The sequence below is a fragment of the Gambusia affinis genome, linkage group LG19, assembly GCF_019740435.1.
Source record: "Gambusia affinis linkage group LG19, SWU_Gaff_1.0, whole genome shotgun sequence".
Taxonomy (NCBI): Eukaryota; Metazoa; Chordata; class Actinopteri; order Cyprinodontiformes; family Poeciliidae; genus Gambusia; species Gambusia affinis.
In genome coordinates, this window is record NC_057886.1 from 5276382 (window position 1) to 5299937 (window position 23556).

The 23556-nt window shown below is 40.5% G+C and overlaps 2 protein-coding genes across 3 annotated transcripts in view; both read left to right on the forward strand.

Moving 5' to 3' along the window:
* smurf2 (SMAD specific E3 ubiquitin protein ligase 2) overlaps window positions 1-12417 on the forward strand; it is a 64582-nt gene extending 52165 nt beyond the window's left edge. Inside the window, exons 13-19 of the mRNA XM_044100535.1 lie at window positions 2631-2734; window positions 3805-3919; window positions 5661-5839; window positions 5912-6170; window positions 6248-6449; window positions 8346-8421; window positions 9920-12417. Coding sequence (XP_043956470.1) covers window positions 2631-2734; window positions 3805-3919; window positions 5661-5839; window positions 5912-6170; window positions 6248-6449; window positions 8346-8421; window positions 9920-10019 — 1035 coding nt within the window. The 3' untranslated portion in view covers window positions 10020-12417. The remainder of the gene's footprint in view (window positions 1-2630; window positions 2735-3804; window positions 3920-5660; window positions 5840-5911; window positions 6171-6247; window positions 6450-8345; window positions 8422-9919) is intronic.
* A 1472-nt stretch (window positions 12418-13889) lies between these two features.
* On the forward strand, window positions 13890-19493 carry ddx5 (DEAD (Asp-Glu-Ala-Asp) box helicase 5). Of its 2 annotated transcripts, none has more exons than XM_044100537.1 (12): window positions 13890-14077; window positions 15292-15457; window positions 15571-15667; window positions 15754-15887; window positions 15983-16048; window positions 16141-16282; window positions 16369-16529; window positions 16624-16796; window positions 16878-17050; window positions 17142-17201; window positions 18366-18587; window positions 18732-19493. In XM_044100537.1, exons 1-12 carry the CDS (start codon window positions 14031-14033, stop codon window positions 19181-19183), a joined length of 1893 nt encoding a protein of 630 aa, XP_043956472.1. In that variant the 5' UTR covers window positions 13890-14030; the 3' UTR covers window positions 19184-19493. The 2 variants fall into 2 exon arrangements, with proteins under 2 accessions (XP_043956472.1, XP_043956473.1); XM_044100538.1 differs by having other exon boundaries at window positions 13919-14077; window positions 18366-18600.
* Window positions 19494-23556: the final 4063 nt, after the last annotated feature.

Consider the following 23556-nt stretch of genomic DNA (forward strand, 5'->3'; position numbering starts at 1 on the left):
ATTTAGAACTATTAAACTTAAAATTAAAGGAACTCAGAGTTTAAGCGGTCTTGCCGTTTTCTGGAAGTTTGTTCCAGATTAGTGGAGTATAGAAAACGAATGCCGCTTCTCCATGTTTGGTTCTGTTTTTTGTTTTTTTTTATTAATCGAGTATATATTTGTATTTTTTGAAATATCAGTAACAGCTTTGGCTAGCATCTTTGTGTCTGTAATGCGTACGTTCAAATTTATCGGCAGTTGTTTTGGACAACGTTTGCTTTTTACCACTTGCTGAATTCTGTTGGCAACTCGGACGGGGTTAGGTTCCTTGTGGGCAAAACAAAAACTTGCTAGGCTGCTAACAGAACCCATAAATTCCACAGTTTTATTTCTATGCTCGTGTAACCTTTCTTTGTTCCTCTCAGGTCCAGCAGGTCGCCTCCACAAAAATACTCCGACTCGCTGTGTTTAATTCAACAAGAGATAAAAGTCTTTACACAAGCTGTAAAGAGCAGCGCAGCTTAACTTGTATACCAATAAAATGTCAGGAGAAATAACTTTGACAAACTTCACATCTATATTGTTAAAATAATTGTTACAGTTGATTGTAACACAGCAGGAAACCCCCAACTACCTTAAGTTTTTATTCAAAGAGGATTATATAGGTCTTTAAAAGTCTTAAATTTTTCCTCCTGAAACCAGCTGAAAAAAACTCTGAAATGCAAATACTTTTGAAAACGTTACTGTTGTTTTGCTCTGGAAATAAAGATACTTTTGCTTCAAATCATTAATTTTCAACTCATCGTTAAAAACATTTCTGCCTGTCGTCTACATAACTCCAAGAATTGCTCATTGCGTGAGTTATTTTAAGCTATTGTCCTCCCGGCCTCCTCTTTACGTTGTCGGCTAAAGGTCGAGCGGGAGCGTGTTTCGCTCGTTGTTATCTACGATGTGCGAAGGCGGCGCCGCTCCGAATCCAAACCAGACCGCTCGTTTGAGAAGAGCATTCTCTCAGCGGGGGGAGTGTTTTAGTTTTCTATTTCTCTCTTTTTTCTCTGCATCCATGAGGTGCAGAGCCTTCACCAGAACAACACCACCTGCAGCAGACTGCATGACCCTCATAAAGCACGCGCTGGAATGTGCTGGAACAGCCGCGTCTGTTAATCTCGGCGAAGGCATTTTTGTTGGCTGATCTCAACGTTTGACAGGGTTGAGGATTGCGGAGGGACGGGGGGGGGGAGAGAAAGGGCGGAGCAAATCTTAAGGTTCAGAGAGACATAGCTGCATAACTTCTCCAGACCAAGACCAGCAGTGAATTCTGCCTCCGTAGGAAACTCTACATCGGCAAACGTTCACAGCTGTCCCCCAGGTTGTTTTTACGGAGCAGATAAGACGTTCCCATTTCTCCCACAACACCCTTGAGTTGGTCCGCTCCGTCCCAAGGGCACGGCGGAGCCTGGCAGAGGAAGAGGCGGTGTTATTGGAGTCTTATGCTTGTGTTTATTGTAACGGCCTCTAATCCACTCAAGGCGAACCCTCCCGCTAATGCTGTAAGCTGCCTGCACGTGTGGCCAACACTGGCGGCGGCGGTGGAGCGCTCAGCCTCAGAATAGAGTTTAAAAGATAAAACCGACTCACTGTTGACGATGAAATGAAAGTTTCTTGTTTCTGAGGAGGCTTTGGGTTTCAAGAACATGTGGGGTCTCAGTTGTCGTGACGCCACCTGTCAATCAATCCAGTGGGCTCGTTGGCAACAGACCAATCCGCGGTCGTAAGGAGCCTTTGCTTTCTCAAAGTATAACTACATGTTCGTCCGTATGATTGATTGATTGGTTTTATGTAAATGGGACAGTGCTTATTAATGAATGTACAATGTACGTGATTATACCGGAGTTAGCAAAATGCTAATTTTCATCCGTAGTCCCACAAAACAAACCCATTCACTCAATTTGATACAGAAAAATAGGAATTACAGTAAAAACAAAAAAAGTATGTATAGTCAGGACACTCTTTTTCATTATGTGTTTTCCTGGCATGTAGTGTAATTTTTATAGCACAATCAAGTAACTATGTCACCTTCAGTTGCTCTAAAAATCCTGAGTAAATCAAATATGACTGAAAAGAAATGTAACTTTGTAATTTAACGCCTTTAAATTGGGCCTCTGTCTCTTTAATAATTCCTACTCTTTCTGGAGCTACGCCTTCAGGAAGTCATCACCACACGGCTCCTCTGTTAGCCCTTTAACAACGTTTTCACCAGCGCTGCAGTGGGAAGTAGCTCGTATGATGAGCTCAGCAGGTTCCAGCAGATGTTTGCTAATTGCACCTGGCTAGTCTGAAGGAGCTGCGTGGGGATGTCGAGGGGCTGAGGAAGCTCGGAGGCTTTAAAGCTGCATATCTAAGGAGGAGCTTTGTCCTTGAAGAACTGACCACCCATTCGTTTTGCACCGCTGAATGGTTGTCATGGAGAATGAAGGATTTCTAAAGCTGAATTTGTGCTGATCTGTGAATTACAAAAGGAGAGACGTCAAAGTTGCAGATCTGGTCAGTCAGGAAAGTTGAACTGTTAGCTCAGTGTGACCGTCGCTTAGAAAGACTGGAAGATATTTTTTGTTGATGTTTGACTGACTTTGAGGAGTGTCTGTGTGCAGGAGTCATATCGGCAGGTGATGAAGATGAGGCCGAAGGACCTGTGGAAGAGGCTGATGGTGAAGTTCAGGGGTGAAGAAGGCCTCGACTACGGAGGAGTGGCCAGGTGAGCACATCCAGTGGTTGCTGTGTTTTCTTTTCCTGTTTCAGCCGAATCATTTTATCGGTCATGTTTCATCACATACGCTGGCAGGCAAAAGCATTAAAACCCCTTGAAATTGTTCACATTTTGCCTCAGAACAACCACAAGTACTCTATTGGCCTGTTTTTTTTTGTTTTTTTTATTGTTTTCAGAAATAATATGAAAAATGAAGTGCATAGTGAAGTCCATGTGGGCACAGATAGTCACTGATCACTCATGTTTTTTTTTTTAAATTATTATTTTCTTATTAAATTTTTTAAAGCCTGACCTGTTTCCGATTTTGGCCGATAACAATTTTTGTGTGACCAAAGTTGCTAAAACCGAAAAATGGTCCCAATTTCAGTTTCTAGATGTGAAAATTTGCAGTAAAAGGTCGTTCTACAAAGTACAAATCCATGCACCATTTAAAAACCATGTTTTATATTTCTTCTACTTCACAAACGTGTACTATGTTTGTGAACGTAATACTTCATAGTGGGATAAATGCATTGAACTATTATGTCCAATGTATCGATCTCTATTCATGGCACTGTGATTACAGATCCATTCGAGAAATTCGAATGCACTTACTGTAAAAAAGTTTATTTCAGGAACTTTATCACTTCCATCAAATCCATCTCAAAAGCCCGTTTGTTCATTCTGATCATTTTCTACTTACAGCGAATAAAAACGTAACATTTATAATTAGAATAGACCAACAAAAAGAAAAGATTGATACAAAAATGTGGCTTTGAAATGAAATCATGAGTAAAATGTCAAACATAAAATAATTAAGAAACGAAATGAATATATATAATAATCAAACATAAAAAAACAAAACTTCCATATCCCAAATTTTTACTCGTGTCACAATTTCTACTCTATCCAAGTTATGTATAAGCAGTTAATGAAACGAATATTTAATAACAGCTTTTTCGGTGTTCTTTTGAAAAGGTTCTTGTATTCTGACAAACGCGCCTCATCAGACACGTTTTTATATTTTTTCTGAATCTCTTCCACCTCCTGCTCTGAGCCCTGCGTGCTTCGCCCTGCAGGGAGTGGCTCTACCTGCTGTCGCACGAGATGCTGAACCCGTACTACGGCCTGTTCCAGTACTCCCGCGACGACATCTACACGCTGCAGATCAACCCGGACTCCGCCGTGAATCCTGTAAGTGACAGGCTGATAAAAGCAGCAGAAATGGAGGAACTGGAAAACTTTTCCCCTCAATTTGATTCAATCAATCAATCAATCAAATGTTATTTGTATAGTTCATGTCAGCAGCAAGGCATTTCAAAGGGCTTTACATCATGACAAACAGAAAAACACAGAGTCGTGCAACATAGAATCGACGATCAAAACGTTACATTAAGTCGAGTGCCATTATTAAATTTGTAATTGATCACGTTTCAAATACGACTCTAAACAGGTGGGTTTTTAGTCGAGATTTAAGGGAAGTCAGCGTTTCAGCCGTTTTACAGTTTTCTGGAAGTTTGTTCCAGATTTGTGGTGCATAGCTTCTCCTCGTTTGGTTCTGGGGATGCAGAGCAGAACCAGAACCAGAAGACCTGAACCATTGTACCATTTTTCATCCATAGTCTTCCGCTTAGACCCGGCCCACTTGGGCAAATTCTTCTCAGGGTTATCCCACTTCGTATTGAACACAATTTTCACCGGTAAGAGTCGGGACTTTTGTGTCTGAAAGACATGTTGCTGAGAAAGGAACCGTCTTTGTAGACAAAGCAAAGAATATCATGCTGGAAGTGTGAAGCTTCAATCAACTGCTTTCGATTCAAAGCAGATCCGACACCATCAGAGTTAACACGTTATTGAATCTCCCACGTCTTTGTCACAAGTTTGCATCGATGAAACGTAGCTTTTTCATTTTGCCAGAATGAACTTGTAAAACTGCGTCTGAGTTACTCAGGGTTGGTAGGAGCGCTTGAAATCCTTGAATTTCAAACAGATGTTTTTCAAGGTTTGGAAAGCGCTTGATTTCTGCATAAAGTCCTTGAAAGTCGGTGATATTCTCTCTGCACTGTTTTGTAATTAAAAAAAGTCAAGGCACTATCTTGACTTTCTGCAAGATAGTCAAGATGGAATATCAACTATCTTGTGTGCACAATATAGATAATCATGATTCGTTCAGCGTAATGAATATTTCTTATTCCCAAAGGCTCAATGAGTTTTTGATCTGTGGAATTGAAATACTGCATCGCCAATATTGTCGTTTATCGCACAATTTATCATCCAGCAAAATTAGTTTTCTTAACATTCTCCGTTTTTTTTTTTTTTTTTTTTTTTTCCTGATTAATTTTCACTAAAAATGATCAGAGACACTAAAAGAACATCAGAGACAAAATGAAACATTTGGTGATATTTTTGCCCTTCCAAATGTTCTTTTTGTGGATGGATTTTGAATATAGATCTCAAGTTTTTCTTTCAATATTTCGCGGATGACGTGACGATGAACGTGACGGTAAGAACTATTGATTGTTTCTTTTTTTTTTAGGTAACTTTAGGCACGGCTGTGGTCGTGTCACAGCAGTGACACAAATACTGCTCTTGAAAACTATTTTCTTTCTACTGCTCATCTTCAGAACTAAATGTGATACTTTTTGATACAATTCAGACGATATTTACAGCTTTGTTCTTTTTAAAACATTATTAATTGGAAATTGTCGTGACAACGATGTATCTGTATTCTTATTATGACGAGAAATGTATCACGATAAATGATAAACGATACGATAAATTCCCAGCCCTCGTTTCAGGCTGATTGTGCTGCAGCTAAAATGTTTGGAAATGATTGAATTTTTCTGCAGGAAAGGAGCACAAAACCCTTTTCAGCTTGTCTAACACACAGCCTGAATGTTTTTTTGTTTTGTTTTGTTTTATTACCTCCTTGCAGGAGCATTTGTCGTACTTCCACTTCGTAGGGCGCATCATGGGGATGGCTGTGTTCCACGGCCATTACATCGACGGCGGCTTCACCCTCCCGTTCTACAAGCAGCTGCTGGGTAAACCCATCATCCTGGACGACATGGAGTCCGTCGACCCAGACCTGCACAACAGTCTGGTTTGGATTCTGTACGTCCAGGTTTTTTGGTCACCGTTTGCTTGTTTGCCGAGCAACGATTTGAAATGCGTTTCTGCCGTCAGGGACAACGACATCACGGGTGTGCTGGACCACACCTTCTGCGTGGAGCACAACGCGTACGGCGAGATCATCCAGCACGAGCTCAAACCCAACGGCAAGAGCATCCCCGTCTCCCAGGACAACAAGAAGGAGTACGTCCGCCTCTACGTCAACTGGCGCTTCCTGCGGGGCATCGAGGCGCAGTTCCTGGCGCTGCAGAAAGGCTTCAACGAGGTCATCCCCCAACACCTGCTCAAGGCCTTCGATGAGAAGGAGCTGGAGGTACGTCGCTCGGGTCCACCCCCGGTTTCTCTTTAATCCGACGTGCTGACCCCGCCGTCTCCGCCCCTCCCCCGCAGCTGATTGTGTGCGGCCTGGGGAAGATCGACATCAACGACTGGAAGTCCAACACGCGGCTGAAGCACTGCACGCCGGACACCAGCATCGTTAAGTGGTTCTGGAAGGCCGTGGAGTCGTTCGACGAGGAGCGTCGGGCTCGACTGCTGCAGTTCGTCACCGGATCCTCCAGGGTTCCCCTGCAGGGGTTCAAGGCCCTTCAAGGTAGATAGAGACGTACGGGTGGTTGCTATGGCGTCAGGAAAGGTAACAATCGTGGGTTTTCCAGGTCCGGGTAGGGATGGAAAAGGAAAATGTAATTATACTTAGAAATGTTCAATTTATTCTCCAGTCCTTTGTCTGTCTGTCTGTCTTTTAATTTCTTCCTCTTGTCTTTCTCTCTCTCTTTCTTCATTTCTTTTTTTCCTTCTTCCTTTTTTCTTTTTGTATTTATTTATTTTTTCTTTTGTTCTTACTTTTTTTTTTCTTTCTTGTGTGCTTTTTTCTTTCTATGTTTCTTCCGTCTCCTCCTTTCTTTAATTCTTTCCTTTCTTTCTCTCTCTTCCTCACTTTTTCTTTTGATTTCTTTTCTTCCCTCACTTCTTTCCTTCTTCCTCTCTTTCTTTGATGTCTCTTTCCTTCTCTCTTCATCTTTCTCCTTCTTCTTCTCTTCATATGTAGAGTTCTTGCTGCTGTTTTCCATAAATTCATAGTGGATTATTCTGCTCACGTTATTAAAATTGCTATAAAAAAAAGTAGAAACAAGTCTGGAATTTTGATATGGGGAAAAATATAACATTTGCACAAAAAAATGTTTGCAATGTTTAAACCCCTTCACCGTCATGACGACGCCGGTGTCCTCATGGCCCCATCGGCTAACATGTCAGCATTTTGAAGGTGACAGTTAAAGGGTTAATTAGTTTGAATGGAGGAGCTGAAGAGGTTCGGCTCTTGCTGTGTGTGTGTGTGTGGATCTCGGATCAAACGTCAGCAAAAAGCCAGAAGCTAAACAGATTTCATAAACAAAGTGGCACTTCAATCATGACGTCAAAGTAAAGGGGATCATCTTTGTTTTGTTAAATAAAGTCTGTTTGCTATAAGCATCATAGATGATGTTAATGCTTCATTTACCAAATCCTGTTGTTGGTCGTATTAATTGGTATGTAAATATTTCTGTTTTGCAGTTTATTTCGCAGTTTGCATCTAATCTGCTTCATGTAAATGGCAGCATAAATGTTTCCGTTTCTATCGGATAAACATGCTTGTTTGTGGTCAAACTCAGCTGTTCTTAGTTGAAACTGTGTATTGAAGGTTTAGTGGTTGGATCCATATCCACATAATTCAAAGTACCTTTAGGCTGATGAACTAGCATGTCAAAGGGGCGCTATTATGTCACTTTCAGGGCACGTAGAGCCATTTTATAGCAAAATCAAGTTACAATGTTACCTTCAGCTGCTGTAAGAAAATCAAATATGGCTCAAGTGAAATTTGACTTTGTAATTTAACTTCTTGAAATTGGGCCTCTGTCTCTTTAAGAAGTTCCAGAAACTCCGCTTTCAGGAAGTCATCGCAACAGGGCTCCTCTGTTAACCCTTTAGCAACGATTTTACCAATGTTGCACTGAGAAGTAGCTTCTATAACGAGCTCAGCAGATGTGCAGGTCCACCAGGTGTTTGCTAATTGCTGTAGGCTAGTCTGAAGGAGCACATCGAAGGCGGGGCTAGGTCCACCCAGGCGTTTTGCACAGTTGAATGGTTGCGGGAGATAAAAGGATTTCTCTAACATGAATCAATTCAACACTCTAGGTATGTTTTGCATGAGGGAATAACATTATAGCAGCATGTAGAGCTAAAGAGAAGTTCAGTTTACATAATACTGCCCCTTTAACTCTACTAATATAGGTTAGAAATTACACAGAACAATATTTTCTTAAACATATTTTACCTTTTTCCTCAACTTTTTTTCTATGCTGAGCTTATCACACTGATGGCTGATCTGAACTCTGGTCTGAATGTTGTAAATTGTTTAAATAGCCCCGAACCTTTTGAGTTGGTAGTAGGACAACAAACTGAAGAAGTGATTGTCTGTTAAAATATTTCTCTAAAATGCTTTCCTCTGCAGGCGCTGCAGGGCCACGACTCTTCACTATACACCAGATCGATGCCAGCACCAACAACCTGCCCAAAGCACACACCTGGTGAGGGATCAGCGTCCGGTCAGCTGGCAGATTCTCACTTTTAGGGCTGATTATAGGAGTTTGCTGTGTTTTAAGAGGGAAACACAGCAAACTCCACATTGTTGGCACCCTACATAAAGATGCTAAAGATCTTTTCACAGATCTCCTTAAATGCAGCAACATAATTTACTGAAAGACTAGGAGATTCATACTTTTGGCACATTTATTTAATGATCTTAAAGTGTTTTGCTTGTTATATAATCATTTCTGCCGTACTGTAATGACACGTAAAACTCTTGGGAAATGAATGTGTCTCAAACATTTTTTTAAAATTATTATTTAAACTTTACATTTTTGATCAGAATTTCCAGTAATTCCAGTAACTCTTATCAATAGTTGATTATGGAAAAAAACAACAAAAAAAGCATGCTTTGTCATGTACGGTAGAGGATCTGTGAAGCTGTGGGTCGTTGCTTTTCTAAAATTCATGGCAACCTGGAGGACGTGGCGTCATTACGCCTTTGAAATGCCGAGAGATTTTGAACAAAAATTAGGGCTGTCAACATTAATCGATTAATCTAAAAGGGTTTAATGCGTTAATATTACATAACGCAGATTGATCGCATTAGTTATGCTGACTTAAACGCAGTCTTGCCGAGTTGCAAACATGAGTGAAGTGAAAAAGTGGCGAGCTCAGCAGCAAATTTCAGTCTGAACAACAAGCAACAGACGTTTGGATTAAACCCAGGAGGTTTGTACATATTGTAACTATGGATTATCCTTCCACCCAAGTACAACCAGATAAAAATGTCTAACGTTTGAAACAGAAGGACTTCTTTTAAGCCTTTTCGAATGGTAAAACGTGGAAAACAGGGAGTCTTCAGACATGTTTGGTTTGAGACAACAAGCCACTTTGTGAAACAATGTACATATTCACATTATAGGCTTAGAAAGTTAACCATAGTGAGCTGCCAGAGAGTTGGCATGCAGGTCGCCTTATTTGTTTAACTCAACCGAAACACACCAAATTCAGCAGCACGTCTACGTGGTAAGATTGTCAAAGTCAAGGCAGCATGACCGACCTACTTCTCTCACCCTCACTATTTCTTTTTCTTTACCTGTGTAATCTGATACCACTGGACCTTGTTATCTGCTTGTAAGAAAGTTGAAAACCAATCATATATCACACGTAGATTTAAGATTCAGCACTTGGACAGCTAAAAGCAACGGTAGTCTGTGAACCCTTTTTTCATCGTATGTAGGAAACGGGCATTAAGAAAGTGTGAAGAGTGAGAATGCAGCTGGTAGTTTGTTGTCGAAATCAGTTATTTATCAGCAGAACGTGTTTTTGGAAAAGCTTCACTTAAATTTGAAGGTAGACTTTCCAATGTCCAAAAGCAAAAAAAAAAAGAATTTATTTTTGAAATTTACACGTCTTTGATAACGGGGCTGTCAGTAAGTGCGGAAGATGCCGTCGCCTTCGAACTACTCTTTGCTGACTCTTCTGTCTTTCCTCCAGTTTCAACCGAATCGACATTCCTCCCTACGAAACCTACGACAAATTGTACGACAAGTTGCTCACTGCCATCGAGGAGACGTGCGGCTTCGCCGTGGAGTGAACGGTCGACCCCTGCAGGACTCGGCAACGACCAGAAGCTACGGGGGGGTTCGACCTCGGCAAACCACCGACTCCACAGCGAGGCGTTCAGTCCGGGAAGGATTCATCCTCTGACATGTAGCCAAACTAAAAGACGGGAAGAACACCAGAAAAAAGCCTTCTTCCCTTAATATCACATTTTTTAAATAATTGAAAAGGATATTTCCAGCTGCTAATGACTCTATTTACTAACTTGTGGAACTTCCGATTTTGCTGGCTCTTTCTTTTTTTATTTCAGCATTTAGAAACAGATTTTATTCCATGTAGCAATTCGTCATTTTACCCAGCAGAAAGCGACAAAAATCACATTTATAAACGACTGATTTTGTTTGCCGCAAGCAAGGATTTATTTATTTTTAAAAATTTTTTTTTTTTTTTTTTTACAAGCATTCGACGGTCGCAGGTCACAGGTAACCGGAGCCTCCGAGCGACTGCGCCGGGGGCCCGTCAGCGTTGCCACGGAGGCGACCTGTGAGCAAAAGAGGAAGGGAAGGTCACATATTGAGCTGCAACCGACTGTTTACAACCTCCTCCAAAGACAGAAGCGGGGGGCCTGGGCACCCTGAAATCCTGATCCGCACATTTCAAGAGCTAGTTGTGTTTGAAAACGAGTAAATGAATGAATTGCCTGAAATGTGATTTTCTTTTTTGTTTTTTGTTTTTGTTTTGTATAACATTGGGGCTTTAGGGCGGGGATAAAAGAGAAACAATTAAATTCTATGTAATATATATAATTTATTGTTATTCTTCCAGAAACTCTTTTTTCTTTTTTTGTTCACCGTTTCTGTGAAGAAAAAAAAAAGATTTGAGATTTTTCCCTATATTTTTTTTTTCCCCCCTTTTGTTTGTTTGCTTAAATTATGGGAGACAGTTTATGGAAGCTTGACTGAATTTCATGGAAGTGTGTGCTGTGGTTAATTTGGACAGAATCTCTACTACCTACATTGGGAGAAAGTCGTCCTAAAGGAAAAAAAACAAAACAAAAACAAAAAACTGCCATAATCATTTCTGAAAATCAACAAACTTTTTGCAAACTATTTTTGCTGACCCTTTAAAATCTACCCATTCTTTTATTGCTGTTCTAATCATTTCCACCGACCGACGATCGGAGTTTCGTATCGTTTGTAGCTGGACTATATTCACTCAACTGACGGTGATCTGAAACGTATTGAACGATTTGACTGATGGTCTCAGAAGAGCGCAGAGTTCATCGTTATCCGCTTTGTGCTGCCTCCGTGTTACACGAAAAGAAGAAACCTCTACTACCTTTCAGCCATGTGGTGCTAAATAGCATTTACTTTTGATATATATACATATAGAAATATATATTCGCAGACCTGCTCACTGACATACTACTGCTTAAAGTGCACATCACTCTACTCATGCGTATGCCTGTGTTGTGGCCCACAAGAGCTCTTATTGGCCACATTCTCAGGAGCTGCCGTATGTAGTTTGTAATATTTAAAACTAATGCTGGCCATTTGTCTTGACTTTCTCAATGTTCGAAGATTTAAAACAAAATGTCTTTTGCATTCGTACTTTCACAGCAGACGAGTAACATTTTTCATAAGCAGTTTATTTTTTTTTTTTTTCATTTTTGCATGTGTCCGTTTGCGCTTTGGCTTGAAAGTCCGACTGAATGAGACAAACTCAAATGAATTATTCGGCCATGTCTAAGACGGGGATTTGTTCGGTTTATCGTTTTCACGGTTGAAATGTAAAATTCTTTAATGTCTTTTTTTTCTTCTTCTTCTTCTTTTCTCAAAGATGCTGCCTGTTGAGCAATCTCTTAAGACCGTGGACTGTTCTTATCATTTGCATACACTTGAAAAAAAGAAGAAAAAAACTTTCACAAACGTTTGCAAAGTGAAAAAAGTGTCCTCAGATGGTGCTTTGTACAGTAATAAGATGTTGTTCATATATGTGGATCAAACAAAGTGTAATTTATCTTTAACTTAAGTAGAATTTCTTTGGTTTTGTTTCGTTTAATTACGATCTGCAAAGAGGAATTGCACACAAACAAGATGGCGTTGCTGTGAGTATTTAATGCAGCGTTTATTAATTCACCTTTAAAAAAAAAAAAGTCCAGCGCCAAAGCTGATCCCGGCTGCTTTCATGGCGAGGCAGCGCCCCTTTTAATAATAAAAAAAAAAAAGGGTCAAAATTATGAGAGACTTTTTTCTTTTCTTCCCCAAACAGCATGATCCACTAGCAGGACTATATTTCTCATAGCCGACTGATGCAATTTTATGTATGTTAACACTATCATTTTGTAAGAGTATCTTATTTTTGTGTGTAATTAGTTTGAATTAAACTTGCCTTTGTCTAACAACGTAAGGCCTTGTACAACAACACGTCCTGAGTTTTCTTGGGCTACTTCCGTCAGAGGAATACATAAACACTTGATTTGCTTAACAAAAGCTTTAAGCAAACAATCCTAACAAAGGTTGCTAAGCATACATTTGAAACTCTTTACAGTTTCAAATGTAAAGAGGTGGAGTGCTTCAGATGGTCTGCTTTTACATTTGTGTTGCTCACCGTCCAATCTACCACCGGCGGTCACTGGTAGATACCAGACGGCTGAAAAGGAGCAGGATTGTTTTCGGCGGGGAGGGAGGAGGTGTTGAATACGGCATTTTTGTTTCATCAATGTGAATCTTCCATTCAGGAAATTGACCAAAGTATCTATTTCGTACTGATCGTGGTTTATGATCTTATACTTTTTTTTCGATGTGAAATTTGCTGCACAAAGCGAAACACTTGACTTTGTGGAGTCAAAATAGAATGCAAGGGAATTTTCAAGCGTTATTTAAGCTGTTTTTTGCTATTTTAATGAGTTGTTTTTTTAAGGGTATTTCAACCTTTTTTCAACAGCCACAAACTTTTAATCCATTTTATTGGAATTTTGTAATTGGAAAGAGTAGTGTATAATTGTGAAGCAGAAGTTTAGGACATTTTCACCCCATCTATTGTTTGGTGACAAACTTCAATCAACTCATATTCTTCTTTAATTTTGACTTTATTGGTTAATCAGGTGACTGCTGAAAAAAAAAATAAAATTAGCGTACTTTTATTTTAGGGATATCTGAGAAAAAGGAGCCGGAAACAAATACGCACCACACTTTTCAGGTTTGCATAAAAAGTACAACATTGTATTATTTTGTTTTTACACTGCATGCATACTTTCTGGTGGTCTAGTAAAATAATAATTAAAAACGTAATAAGAAAAAGCTAGAAAAATAGCAAAAAAAGGAACTGAGGGACGCATGTCAGAGGTTCCACTAAAACAAAGTACAAAATTTCTGAAAATATTATAAAACGTTAATATTTTCTTCGAATCAAAATACTGTAAAATATATATATATATAAGGACTGGGTTGGTCTTGATTGCGTCATTTACTGTAATAAGTGTAAGGCATCGGAAGTAGGTCGTATTACCCCTTTTTCTGTCTGGTACATATTCATCCGCCAACATTCGTTGCAGTGAAGCCATAAAGTTCACTGCTTAACCATACATAATACCCAACAAATGAATATTTTTTTTATATTGATTTTTTGTTTTTATCAAAGTTTTTAATTACAGCAGATTTTAATTATATTCACTGACATTTTGCGTATACACCGCTTTTCTCTTTGTGTGTGTGGTTGTGAGACACTTACGCTCCTGTCTTCCCTTCTATGGGTGTTAAAAGTGCAACGGCGCCAGTTAGTAAAGACTGTACGTCGATTTTACGGTGAAAATCATACAAAAGTCAGTTTTCTTTGTTCTTTTCGCCTTTTAGGAAACGCTGGGATCGAAACTGGTGCGGCGGATGAATCCGTCGGAAGTGAGACTTTCTGGCCCATATATAAGCCGGGCCTCATTACGCGGTAACCGGCATTTCAGCACCACTGCCGGCCCTGTTTTCTATCTGACGCCGAGGCCGCGTTGTATTTATATACTTTTTTTTTATTCGTACGTTTTGTTCACAATATGCCTGGATATTCAGACAGAGACCGCGGCAGAGATAGAGACAGAGGGTAAGTCCGTTGTTTTGTACTTATGTTTAAAGATTTTTACTGTCGCGTGACATGGCTGACGACACTTCAGATGATTTTTAAAAAGTGTTGCCGGGGTCTTTTAGACTTCCTGAACTCACCACAATTACCACACAAAGGTAGTTTAGGTGTTTTTATCGGTAGAGCGTCAATGTTTTGAGTCTTTCTTCGCTTCATTTAGCCTGAGGCCTTGTTTGGCCTCGTGCCCCGGCGCAGCTGCGTTTCGTTAGCTAGAGGCTAACTTTTGCTCAACCGGCACCAAGGCTAGCCACTAATGTGAGCTCTTAAAAAGTAAACAAAACATCATGGGAAACGTTTTCATGGTTTCTGACGTTTATTTGGTATTCGGATTGGCGTTATGCCCGGTATTTATTTATGGCGAAGATACGGTTATGGAACACTGCTAATATGACGCTAACTTGGCTAGTCAGCTTCTCGCCATGTGGTGGCGTTGGAAAGCGGACACAAAATGCCGGCACGGCTCTTTTTTTTTTCTCTCTCTCTCGCTCCTTTCTTTCCAATTGTTCTCATCTGGTTGGAAGGACTCGGACGCAATAGTTTCCTCGACCCAGTCCGATTAACTTTTTAAGTATGCCAATAAAAAGTCTAATGACTTCTGTCTCTACAAATGGCTTCAACTTTTCCAATGAGACGAATATTAGGTAGTTGGTTTGAAACTATTGAGCGCATTAAAACTACGTATTGCCACCATTTTAGTTCTACAATAATAACAGTAAACAAGGCGTACCTCGCTTATTATTTTTTAACCATATTCAAGTGTTTCCCTCATACTATCATGATTTATCTTCCCCATATAGCAACAAAGGGCAACATCGAAAAATAGTTTTACAGTCAAGTTTTTATTAAAAAGCTTAATTTTGAGGACTTTCAATTATTCCAATGGTGTCATGAAAATAGTTTTTCACATTCAGAACATCTTGTTCTACCTGATATTGTTTTTAGCACTTACAATATGGGATCTGGTTTAAAAAGCTCATGCATTAAAGCAAGACAATTGTGGTATAAAGCTGCTTAAAACCACTTGTAAGGTTAATTTGTAATACTGCACTCATCACAACCACAGTTTAGTTGGATTAAGAGTACTTTTAATTGCATTTATTGGAACTAGAAGAATTTGCGTCTTGGAAGGCGACAGGGATTCTCAATGCTGATAAGTTATGTTTTTTAATCTACAGCTATGGTGGAGGACCACCCCGATTCGGTGGTAGCCGAGGTGGAGGTGGAGGAAAGTTTGGCAATCCAGGTGAGCGGTTGAGGAAGAAACACTGGAACCTGGATGAGCTCCCAAAGTTTGAGAAAAACTTCTACCAGCAACATCCTGATGTCGCCCGTAGATCACTGGTATGTATGGGTTATGTAGCAGCAGTAGACTTAGGTTTCTGTGCATATGTTGGTGCTTTGTGATCATTTCTGACCATTTGACCTTTTTTTTCTTCTTTTTTTTAAATTTGCAGCAAGAAGCTGAGCAATACAGAAGGTCCAAAACTATTACAGTGAAGGGGAGGGACTGCCCAAATCCCATAACTCAGTTTCATGAAGCAAGCTTTCCCTGTAAGTTTTTAAGGAAAAAGGTACCCAAAAAATATTTAGTAGAAAATGGATGTCATTGAACAGTTTTCCATATTTTACTTGTTTAGCTTATGTGATGGAGGTCATCAACAAACAGAACTGGACTGAACCAACACCTATCCAGGCCCAGGGTTGGCCTTTGGCTCTCAGTGGCATGGACATGGTTGGCATTGCACAGACTGGCTCTGGCAAGACACTTTCTGTAGGTTGCATGTTTTCTTTGGCCCATGGCATATTTTTTAATATTTTAACTGCCGTATATAGTGTTGCTAAACAAACTGTTGCTTTCCTTTGCAGTATCTTCTGCCTGCAATCGTGCACATTAATCACCAGCCTTTCTTGGAACGTGGGGACGGTCCAATTGTAAGTTTAAAGTGGTTTCATGTCAAAACGACATGTCTTGTCAACCAGAGTTGAATGTTAAATTAAAATCTGTTGCTTTTTCTTCCTGGCAGTGTCTGGTGTTGGCCCCCACTCGTGAGCTGGCCCAGCAGGTGCAACAGGTGGCGGCTGAATATGGGAAAGCTTCTCGTCTGAAGTCCACCTGCATCTATGGAGGCGCACCAAAAGGGCCTCAGCTCCGTGATTTGGAAAGAGGTACAGTTTCAATGTCTGTGTTCAGAACTATGCATGGAATGTGTTTACAAGAGTTTGCCTCTGATGGTGTATCCAATGGGTTTTAGGTGTGGAGATTTGCATCGCCACTCCAGGCAGGCTCATTGATTTCCTTGAAGCAGGAAAAACAAACCTTCGCAGATGCACTTACCTGGTGCTGGATGAGGCAGACAGAATGCTGGACATGGGGTTTGAGCCACAGATCAGGAAGATTGTTGACCAAATCAGGGTATGAATTATTTATTCAAGCCTTTATTAACTGTACTCCAGAAGCTGTTGATTGGCTGATGTTTGTTTGGCTGACTGTTGAATTGTTGTTGCAGCCTGACAGGCAGACTCTGATGTGGAGTGCTACTTGGCCTAAAGAGGTTCGCCAACTGGCAGAAGACTTTCTGAAGGAGTATGTTCAGATCAACATTGGTGCACTGCAGCTAAGTGCTAACCATAACATCCTGCAGATTGTGGATGTCTGCAATGATGGAGAAAAAGAGAATAAGTATGTAATTGTGACTCAAACTGCAAATTGTGCCCACGGCGTGTTTCAGGAATTTTGAACTTGATGTGAATTTTCTTTCAGGCTAATCCGTCTGCTTGAGGAAATTATGAGTGAGAAGGAGAACAAAACCATCATTTTTGTCGAGACAAAAAGGCGGTGTGATGACCTCACTCGACGAATGAGAAGAGATGGGTGGCCAGCTATGGGAATCCATGGTGACAAAAGCCAGCAGGAGAGGGACTGGGTCCTTAATGGTAATTATCTGTTCTTAATTAAGTTGTAATCTATATTTCTCATTTTAAGAAATATGCCAGTCCAATTCTGTCTTTCTTTGATGTTCTTTAGAGTTCAAATTTGGCAAAGCTCCCATACTGATCGCCACTGATGTTGCGTCCAGAGGCCTAGGTCTGTATCCTCTAAACTTCACCCTTTCATACGTTTAAAGCATTTCTAAAAGAAAGTGTTTGCTTTCTTTAACACTTCTGCTTCTTTCTGAGTTTCTCCCCTGACCTGAAGGAGCAGTCTGTGTGGCAGGGCCTTGGCATGACAAGCCCAGGTATCCAGAGGGGGAAGGAGGATTCTTGGAGGTGTCCAAACTGGCGAGGCACGGGTCTCCCAGTCATGCAGATGTACAGAGGTGACCAGGCCCAAACGAAGCATAATGTGCTGGCCTGCCTAAAAATGGGGGAGAGTTGAGGGCTGGCCAAAGTTCCTCCCCCATGTTTGTTTTTTCTGGCCATGGTTTGGACTGCTTCACACACCCAGGTCTAACTGTCCCAGCTAAAAGCCAAGCTACACTGCCTCCTTTTTTGTCTTGCATGTACTTTTGGATTCTGTATTGCAAGTCATTTGAGCCAGTTAAACTGTTCTAGCGAGACATTCGAAGCATGGCTAATGATGCAGTTCCATAAACCTCAGTCTGAAGAGCAGTCCGATCTTACCTTCACCTCTGTAATGACATGGCTACTGGCGCTTTTGGTGACAGTGGGACATGGTAGTTGGACACGGTTGGACAAAATCCAAGCTCACATTCCTCCCTCGCCTGCGTTTCAAAGTCATGTCGAGACCTGCCAACGAGAGACATTATGGTCAAGTGAACGCTGGGTATGGAAAAAGATGGCATGCTGAGAAGTGGTTGACCTGTAGGCTTCCTTCCAAGGGGGTCTGGTCTACAGGTTAACGGCAAAGTTGCAATTCAGTAGCCAGCAAGGACCTACAGGGAGGGGAGGGTTTTTGGGGGATTTTTCTAAGAGGAACTAGTGTTTTATAGAAACCTTTTTTTAAAGACTGGGGGTTGTTCTGCAATGGGAATGGATTATTGAATGCATACTCCTGAAAGGTAAGGGTTTGGCTCAATGTATGGGAAGCAAATGGAGTGTGCATCATTTTCTTTTCCCACCGTAGTCTCCCCATCTACAGTTAACACTAGTCTTTTCCAACTTTAAGGTTTATCTAACTCTTTGATCCAATGATGAGACTAACTTTTTTTTTTTTTTATCTGGTTGTTGTGTTGGCTCTGGCACACACAATGTGTTGCCCTTCTTTCTGCCACACTGCAACATCTTACAGATGTGGAAGATGTGAAATTTGTCATCAACTATGACTACCCTAACAACTCTGAGGACTATATCCACCGCATTGGCAGAACGGCTCGTAGCCAAAAGACGGGCACAGCCTATACCTTCTTCACTCCCAACAACATGAGGCAGGCCGGGGACCTCGTCTCTGTGCTGCGCGAGGCCAACCAGGCAATTAACCCAAAGCTCCTCCAGATGGCAGAAGAAAGAGGAGGTAAATCTAATTGGTGAGATGCAAAAACTGTGCCGTAAAAGGCAGTTCCTTTTCTTCCGCCGTTTGTTTCCGGGCTGGATTAAATATCAAGCTGGTTTAAAAGGTCGTCGAGATGAATTAAAAATCGCTTTCTTTACCTTCCAGGTCGTTCAAGGGGCGGCAGAGGTGGTGACTATGACCGTCGGGATAGGTATTCCTCTGGAAGGCGTGATTTTGGCGGCGGAAGGGATAGAGATAACAATAGAGGATATAACAACGGACCAAACAAGAGTTATGGCATAGGTTCCCAGAACGGAGGCTATGGAGGCAGCAACGGTGTCAGCAATGGATATGGTGGAGGGAATTACAACACCAATGGACAGTCAAACTTTGCCACCAATCAAGCAGGAGCTTTTGCTGCTCAAAACAACTTCCAGGCCCAACAGTTTGTTCCCAATAAGCCCGTTGTACAAAATGGCACAAACCATCTTCAGTACCAGTTCCCTCAGGCCCAGGTGCCTCCTCAGCATCCACCCCAACCTCAACAACTTGCCCCTCAACAGCATCCTCCACCGCCTCTGGTTCCGTACCCCATGCCTCCACAGTTCTCTCAGTAAATGCCCCACATACTTGAAAGAGGTAATTTATTGCATTTTGTCTTTTAAGTTCTATACCTAATTTGAAATTTTTGTATTTACACAACAGGGTTCTGTCAACCTATGAAGCCTTTTAAGATCTGCAGTGCAGCAATAGTTTTGGTTGCACATTTGTTTTTCCTGTATTTAATTTGTTACATTCCTCAGAAATATTTAGTTTGTTTTGTACCAGAAAATTACAAGTGTATTGGTTTTCATGTGTAGCATTCAGTGGTCAGCTTCTACATTGAAAGTGCACTGCATGATCTTTGAAATAAAATCATACAAAAGATTTTCTTTTATTGTGTTTTTTTCCCCCCCTCCATTTCTGCTCAACTTGTGTACTACCTTTACTGTCCAGCAGGTGTCATGCTTTGCAAGATTAATAGGGACTGGGTAGTTGCATTCTTTAGATGGTTTCAGTGGTAGATGACAAGTTTATGTAGAATTAGGAAGGTTAAAGCATCCAAAGGTCCAGAGTGGGAAAACTCCACGCCAGAGGTCTTAAATTCAAATATACTTTATTAATCCCAAAGTTAAATTACTGTTAAATGTGGTTCAGAATGCTGTTCTGCAAACGAGACAGGATTCCAGCACAATGGTGACCAGAAACACTCATCCAGGGAAACTAAGGAGTGGCTAAGAAGCATGTTAAGGGTTTATAGTGGCCTAGCCAGTCTCCAAACTCAAACTAAAAAATCTTGGGATGTTGAAATTCTGTGATGCCCTGAAACCTGAAAGATCAGAAGGAATGGGCCAAAATTTCAATTATTTCTTTTCCCCACTGTAATTGGAATGAAAGAGAAACTTGACAATGGCTTGTTTTTTATCTACATGTATTTTAATTAAATCCTTCAAAGTTATTGTAATTACATAAACTGTACAGCCCTAAGCTGAACCATTCCATTACAGCTCAGACCCATGGCACCCTGTGATAAATCACTTCTGACCTTTGTACAAAACCTCCATGAAATCTGGCCACCTTTCCTGCTCTGAAGAAAAGGATCCCTGGAGCACGTGAAGCCTTGTATAATTCATTGGCTGAGGATTATCTCAAAGTAACAAATACTATTTTTGACTAATGTATTCCATTCCATCCATGTCTGAAGTTATTGAAACTTGATAAATTGAAAACATGTATTTAATCATAGCTGAATTATGATTTATTGTGGCATTTAATTTTCAAAATGATGTCCTACTCACAGCCAATGAGATCTGTTATTGAACTTATGAACGTTAATTAACCACACTGAAATATTTCATAAAAGTATATTTTGCCATTTGTCCTCTTGGTGCATAATTGTAGTAAAATTGAATTTAATCTCATGTTTTAAATTAAGCAATCATTTATATTATGAAATAATTATTGCTTAAATTAAAAGTTAAAGTATTGAAGATCTTTCAAGTGATGTATAAAATTGTCATTTCAGATCCGTAGTAAAGAGGAGAGGCTGGATATTGCAAGATATTTTTATATATTAATTTTTTTTATGGGCTTTAGTGTCTCTTATATGACAGCAGGCTGACAGGAAATGGGGAAGGAAAGAGGGAAAGACATGCGGCAAATGTTGCCAGGTCTGGGAATCGAACCCTCGACGGGCGCGTTGAGGACTCAGGGCGGCGCTGTCCCCTACGCCACCACAGCACGGCCCAAACAAACAGTTTTTGAATCATAATTTTCAGTGTGATCACGATAGTACAAGATATCACAATAAAATTTCACCTCTAGTTTACAGACATGAAATTTTATTGTGATATTTTGTACTATTGTGATAAATCTGAAAATTATGATTCAAAAACTGTTTGTTTGGGGCGTGCTCTTTAAAGCTGCAACAAATTATTTGTTTTCTCATTATATAACTTTAGACAGTTTTTGTAGAAATGGACTGTTTTGCAATATTAAAAATAATATTAAAGGGAACTGATTGCAAAAAAAATTCATTTTTCTGTAGATGTTCAAGCTAAGAAAAATAAATAAAACATTAATCAACCCTCATCCAAATCTTTTTGAGTCGTCTGGAGCTGAAAAATATCCAACAAGTAGTTTGAAAATAAAGTGACTAAAGCAGTTGAGGAAATCCTGCAGCTTCAGTTTTGTTTCTACATTCAACTTCAGCTTCAAAGCGTCAAGTCAAACCTCATCACTTTTTTTTCCAATGGAAGGAAAAACCGGAGAACCCGGAGAAAACCTTTGCATTGAGTTTACAGAGTGTTTCCAACAGTTAGTGAGCGAGAGACAAAGTAAATTTAAAAGACTCCAATTAATCTGATCATTTCTTCTGGTTTCTATTGTTGCTGTTTTGTCCCTTAGAGTTTCCAGGGGGTTCTGCCTGCTGATGTTAAACCTGATCTTTTTGGTTTGGCTGTGCTAGGGGGCGAAGGCTTCAGCAGTTTTATCTTCCCTGGGTTCGCCAGGTAATGTTGGACGTCTACGTCTGACTTGGCATCGCCCAGACGTAAAGATTTGTAATTTGAAAACGATTGTGTTTTAGATGGCTGGACGGTCGACGCATCAATTTTTGGTAAAAATTTAGAAGTATTTTCTTTTACCTCTGTCATTTTTACCTCTGTCATTTTATTGTGGGACGGTTCCCCCAGATCCTTGGGTTCTGTCTCCTGCATGGTTCTGGTCAGTGTCTCTCTCTGACAACTTGCAGTAGTGTGTGCTCTTTGTTCAAGGATTTTTATTATGTCCTGAGCCTCTTTTGTCAGATCTGAGAACGTGCAGCGTTTCTTAGTCTGCTCCTCCTGTAGTTTATGCAGTTCCCGGTCTTTCCTTGTCAGACATTCCTGTAATGCTCTGCTTCTCTGCTTTTCTTTGGCCAAGGTGTCAAAATCAATTCTGGCTTCAAATGCGATCCTGGTTTTTTCAATCGCTTCCTCCATTGGTGTTTTTGCCAGTTTCTTAATGAGGTCTTTATTTTCTTTCTGTGCCTCAGTCAAATTCCTTTCCAGAGCTTTGACTTTGGCCTCCAGTAATCTGGATTTCTCTCTTTCCTTCTTTATTTCAATGTTCTTCATTCCAATATCATTGACCTTTCTGGACAACTCGGCCTTTAGTCTCTCCACTTCACTTGCATGCTGTTCTCGCTTCACTATCGATTCTGGAACTTGACACATTTGTCTCTGTTCTTCCAACTTTTCTTCTTGCTGTTTTGTTTTTCTTTCCAGGTTTTTGATGGAGGTTTGCAGATCTTTCACTTTATGTTGGTAACTTTGTACCTCAGATGACAATTTATTCTTGTGGGAAGTCCAACTCTCAATTTCCTGTTTTAATTTAGGGATCGTCTGGTATTCCAAGTCTTTGCTCTTCTTCAGGGAGACGTTTAACTCTTTGGTAAGCGAAATAATTTTTTCATTTTGAAGTCCAATCTGTTCTTGAGCTTTTGTCAACTCCTCCTGCAATTTGTGCTCCTTAATCAGGGATGCAGATCTGCCTTTCAATCTCTCCAACCAATCCATGAGTAAGACGACTAATTCGTCTCTGCTCATTCGTCTAATCTGGTACTTAGTTAAAGAATCAATTTCAAATCCCGACATTTTGACTATCCAACTAATCTATCAAAAAATTCACGAAAAAATGCAACGATGAATCCAATGAGGTGAAACCAACGTCCGTCCTGCTTGAGATCTGCAAGTTTGATTCAGATGCAGGATATTCAAGGCATCGGTCTCTTATGACATCATAACACTTAACCAAAAATGAAAGCTTTGGATTAAGAACTGGAGACATCTCGAGCAAGGACTGTATTTTCGACAGAAATAATTACATTTGGTACAGCTGATTCTGATAAATAGTTTTTATTGATGAACACACACACATACCTTTACAGTGATGTATTCAGATCCCGTGAGCAGCGGCTTCAACCCGCCAGGTAGAAACGTAAAGGAGAAGCAGATCGAACAGAGACCGAGTGGTACCGGGTGGTGGTACCGGGTGGTGGTACCGGGTGGTGGTACCGGGTGGTGTTACCGGGTGTTACCGGGTGTTACCGGGTGGTACCGAGTGTTACCGAGTGTTACCGGGTGTTACCGGGTGGTACCGGGGCTTTGAGCTGCGTTTCGACTCGCGGTGACAGTTGGTACCGTGTCTTATATCAGGATGTCTGATATAAAGACAGATATTCTTTATATCTGTCGATGGACCGACTCGGACTGCCTGTAGCGAACCGAACCGGGCTTTTAGCAGAATGATTAGTTAAAGTCAGAAGTTTTTTCTGCAGCTGAAGCATTTCTGAGTTTAGGGGTGAGGCGGGTTTTGTCCCGCTATTGCAAATACGATTATAAAAATATAAATAGAAACAGTTTTTCTAACGTCAACATCAGACCTACGTTTTTATTCACAAAACAAGGTA

Coding starts and splice junctions, on each gene's coding strand:
- ddx5 (XM_044100537.1), top strand. CDS start 14,031: ATGCCTGGATATTCAGACAGAGACCGCGGCAGAGATAGAGACAGAGG. Junction 16,283..16,368: donor GCTCCGTGATTTGGAAAGAG/GTACAGTTTCAA, acceptor AATGGGTTTTAG/GTGTGGAGATTTGCATCGCC. Junction 16,797..16,877: donor GATGGAGAAAAAGAGAATAA/GTATGTAATTGT, acceptor ATTTTCTTTCAG/GCTAATCCGTCTGCTTGAGG.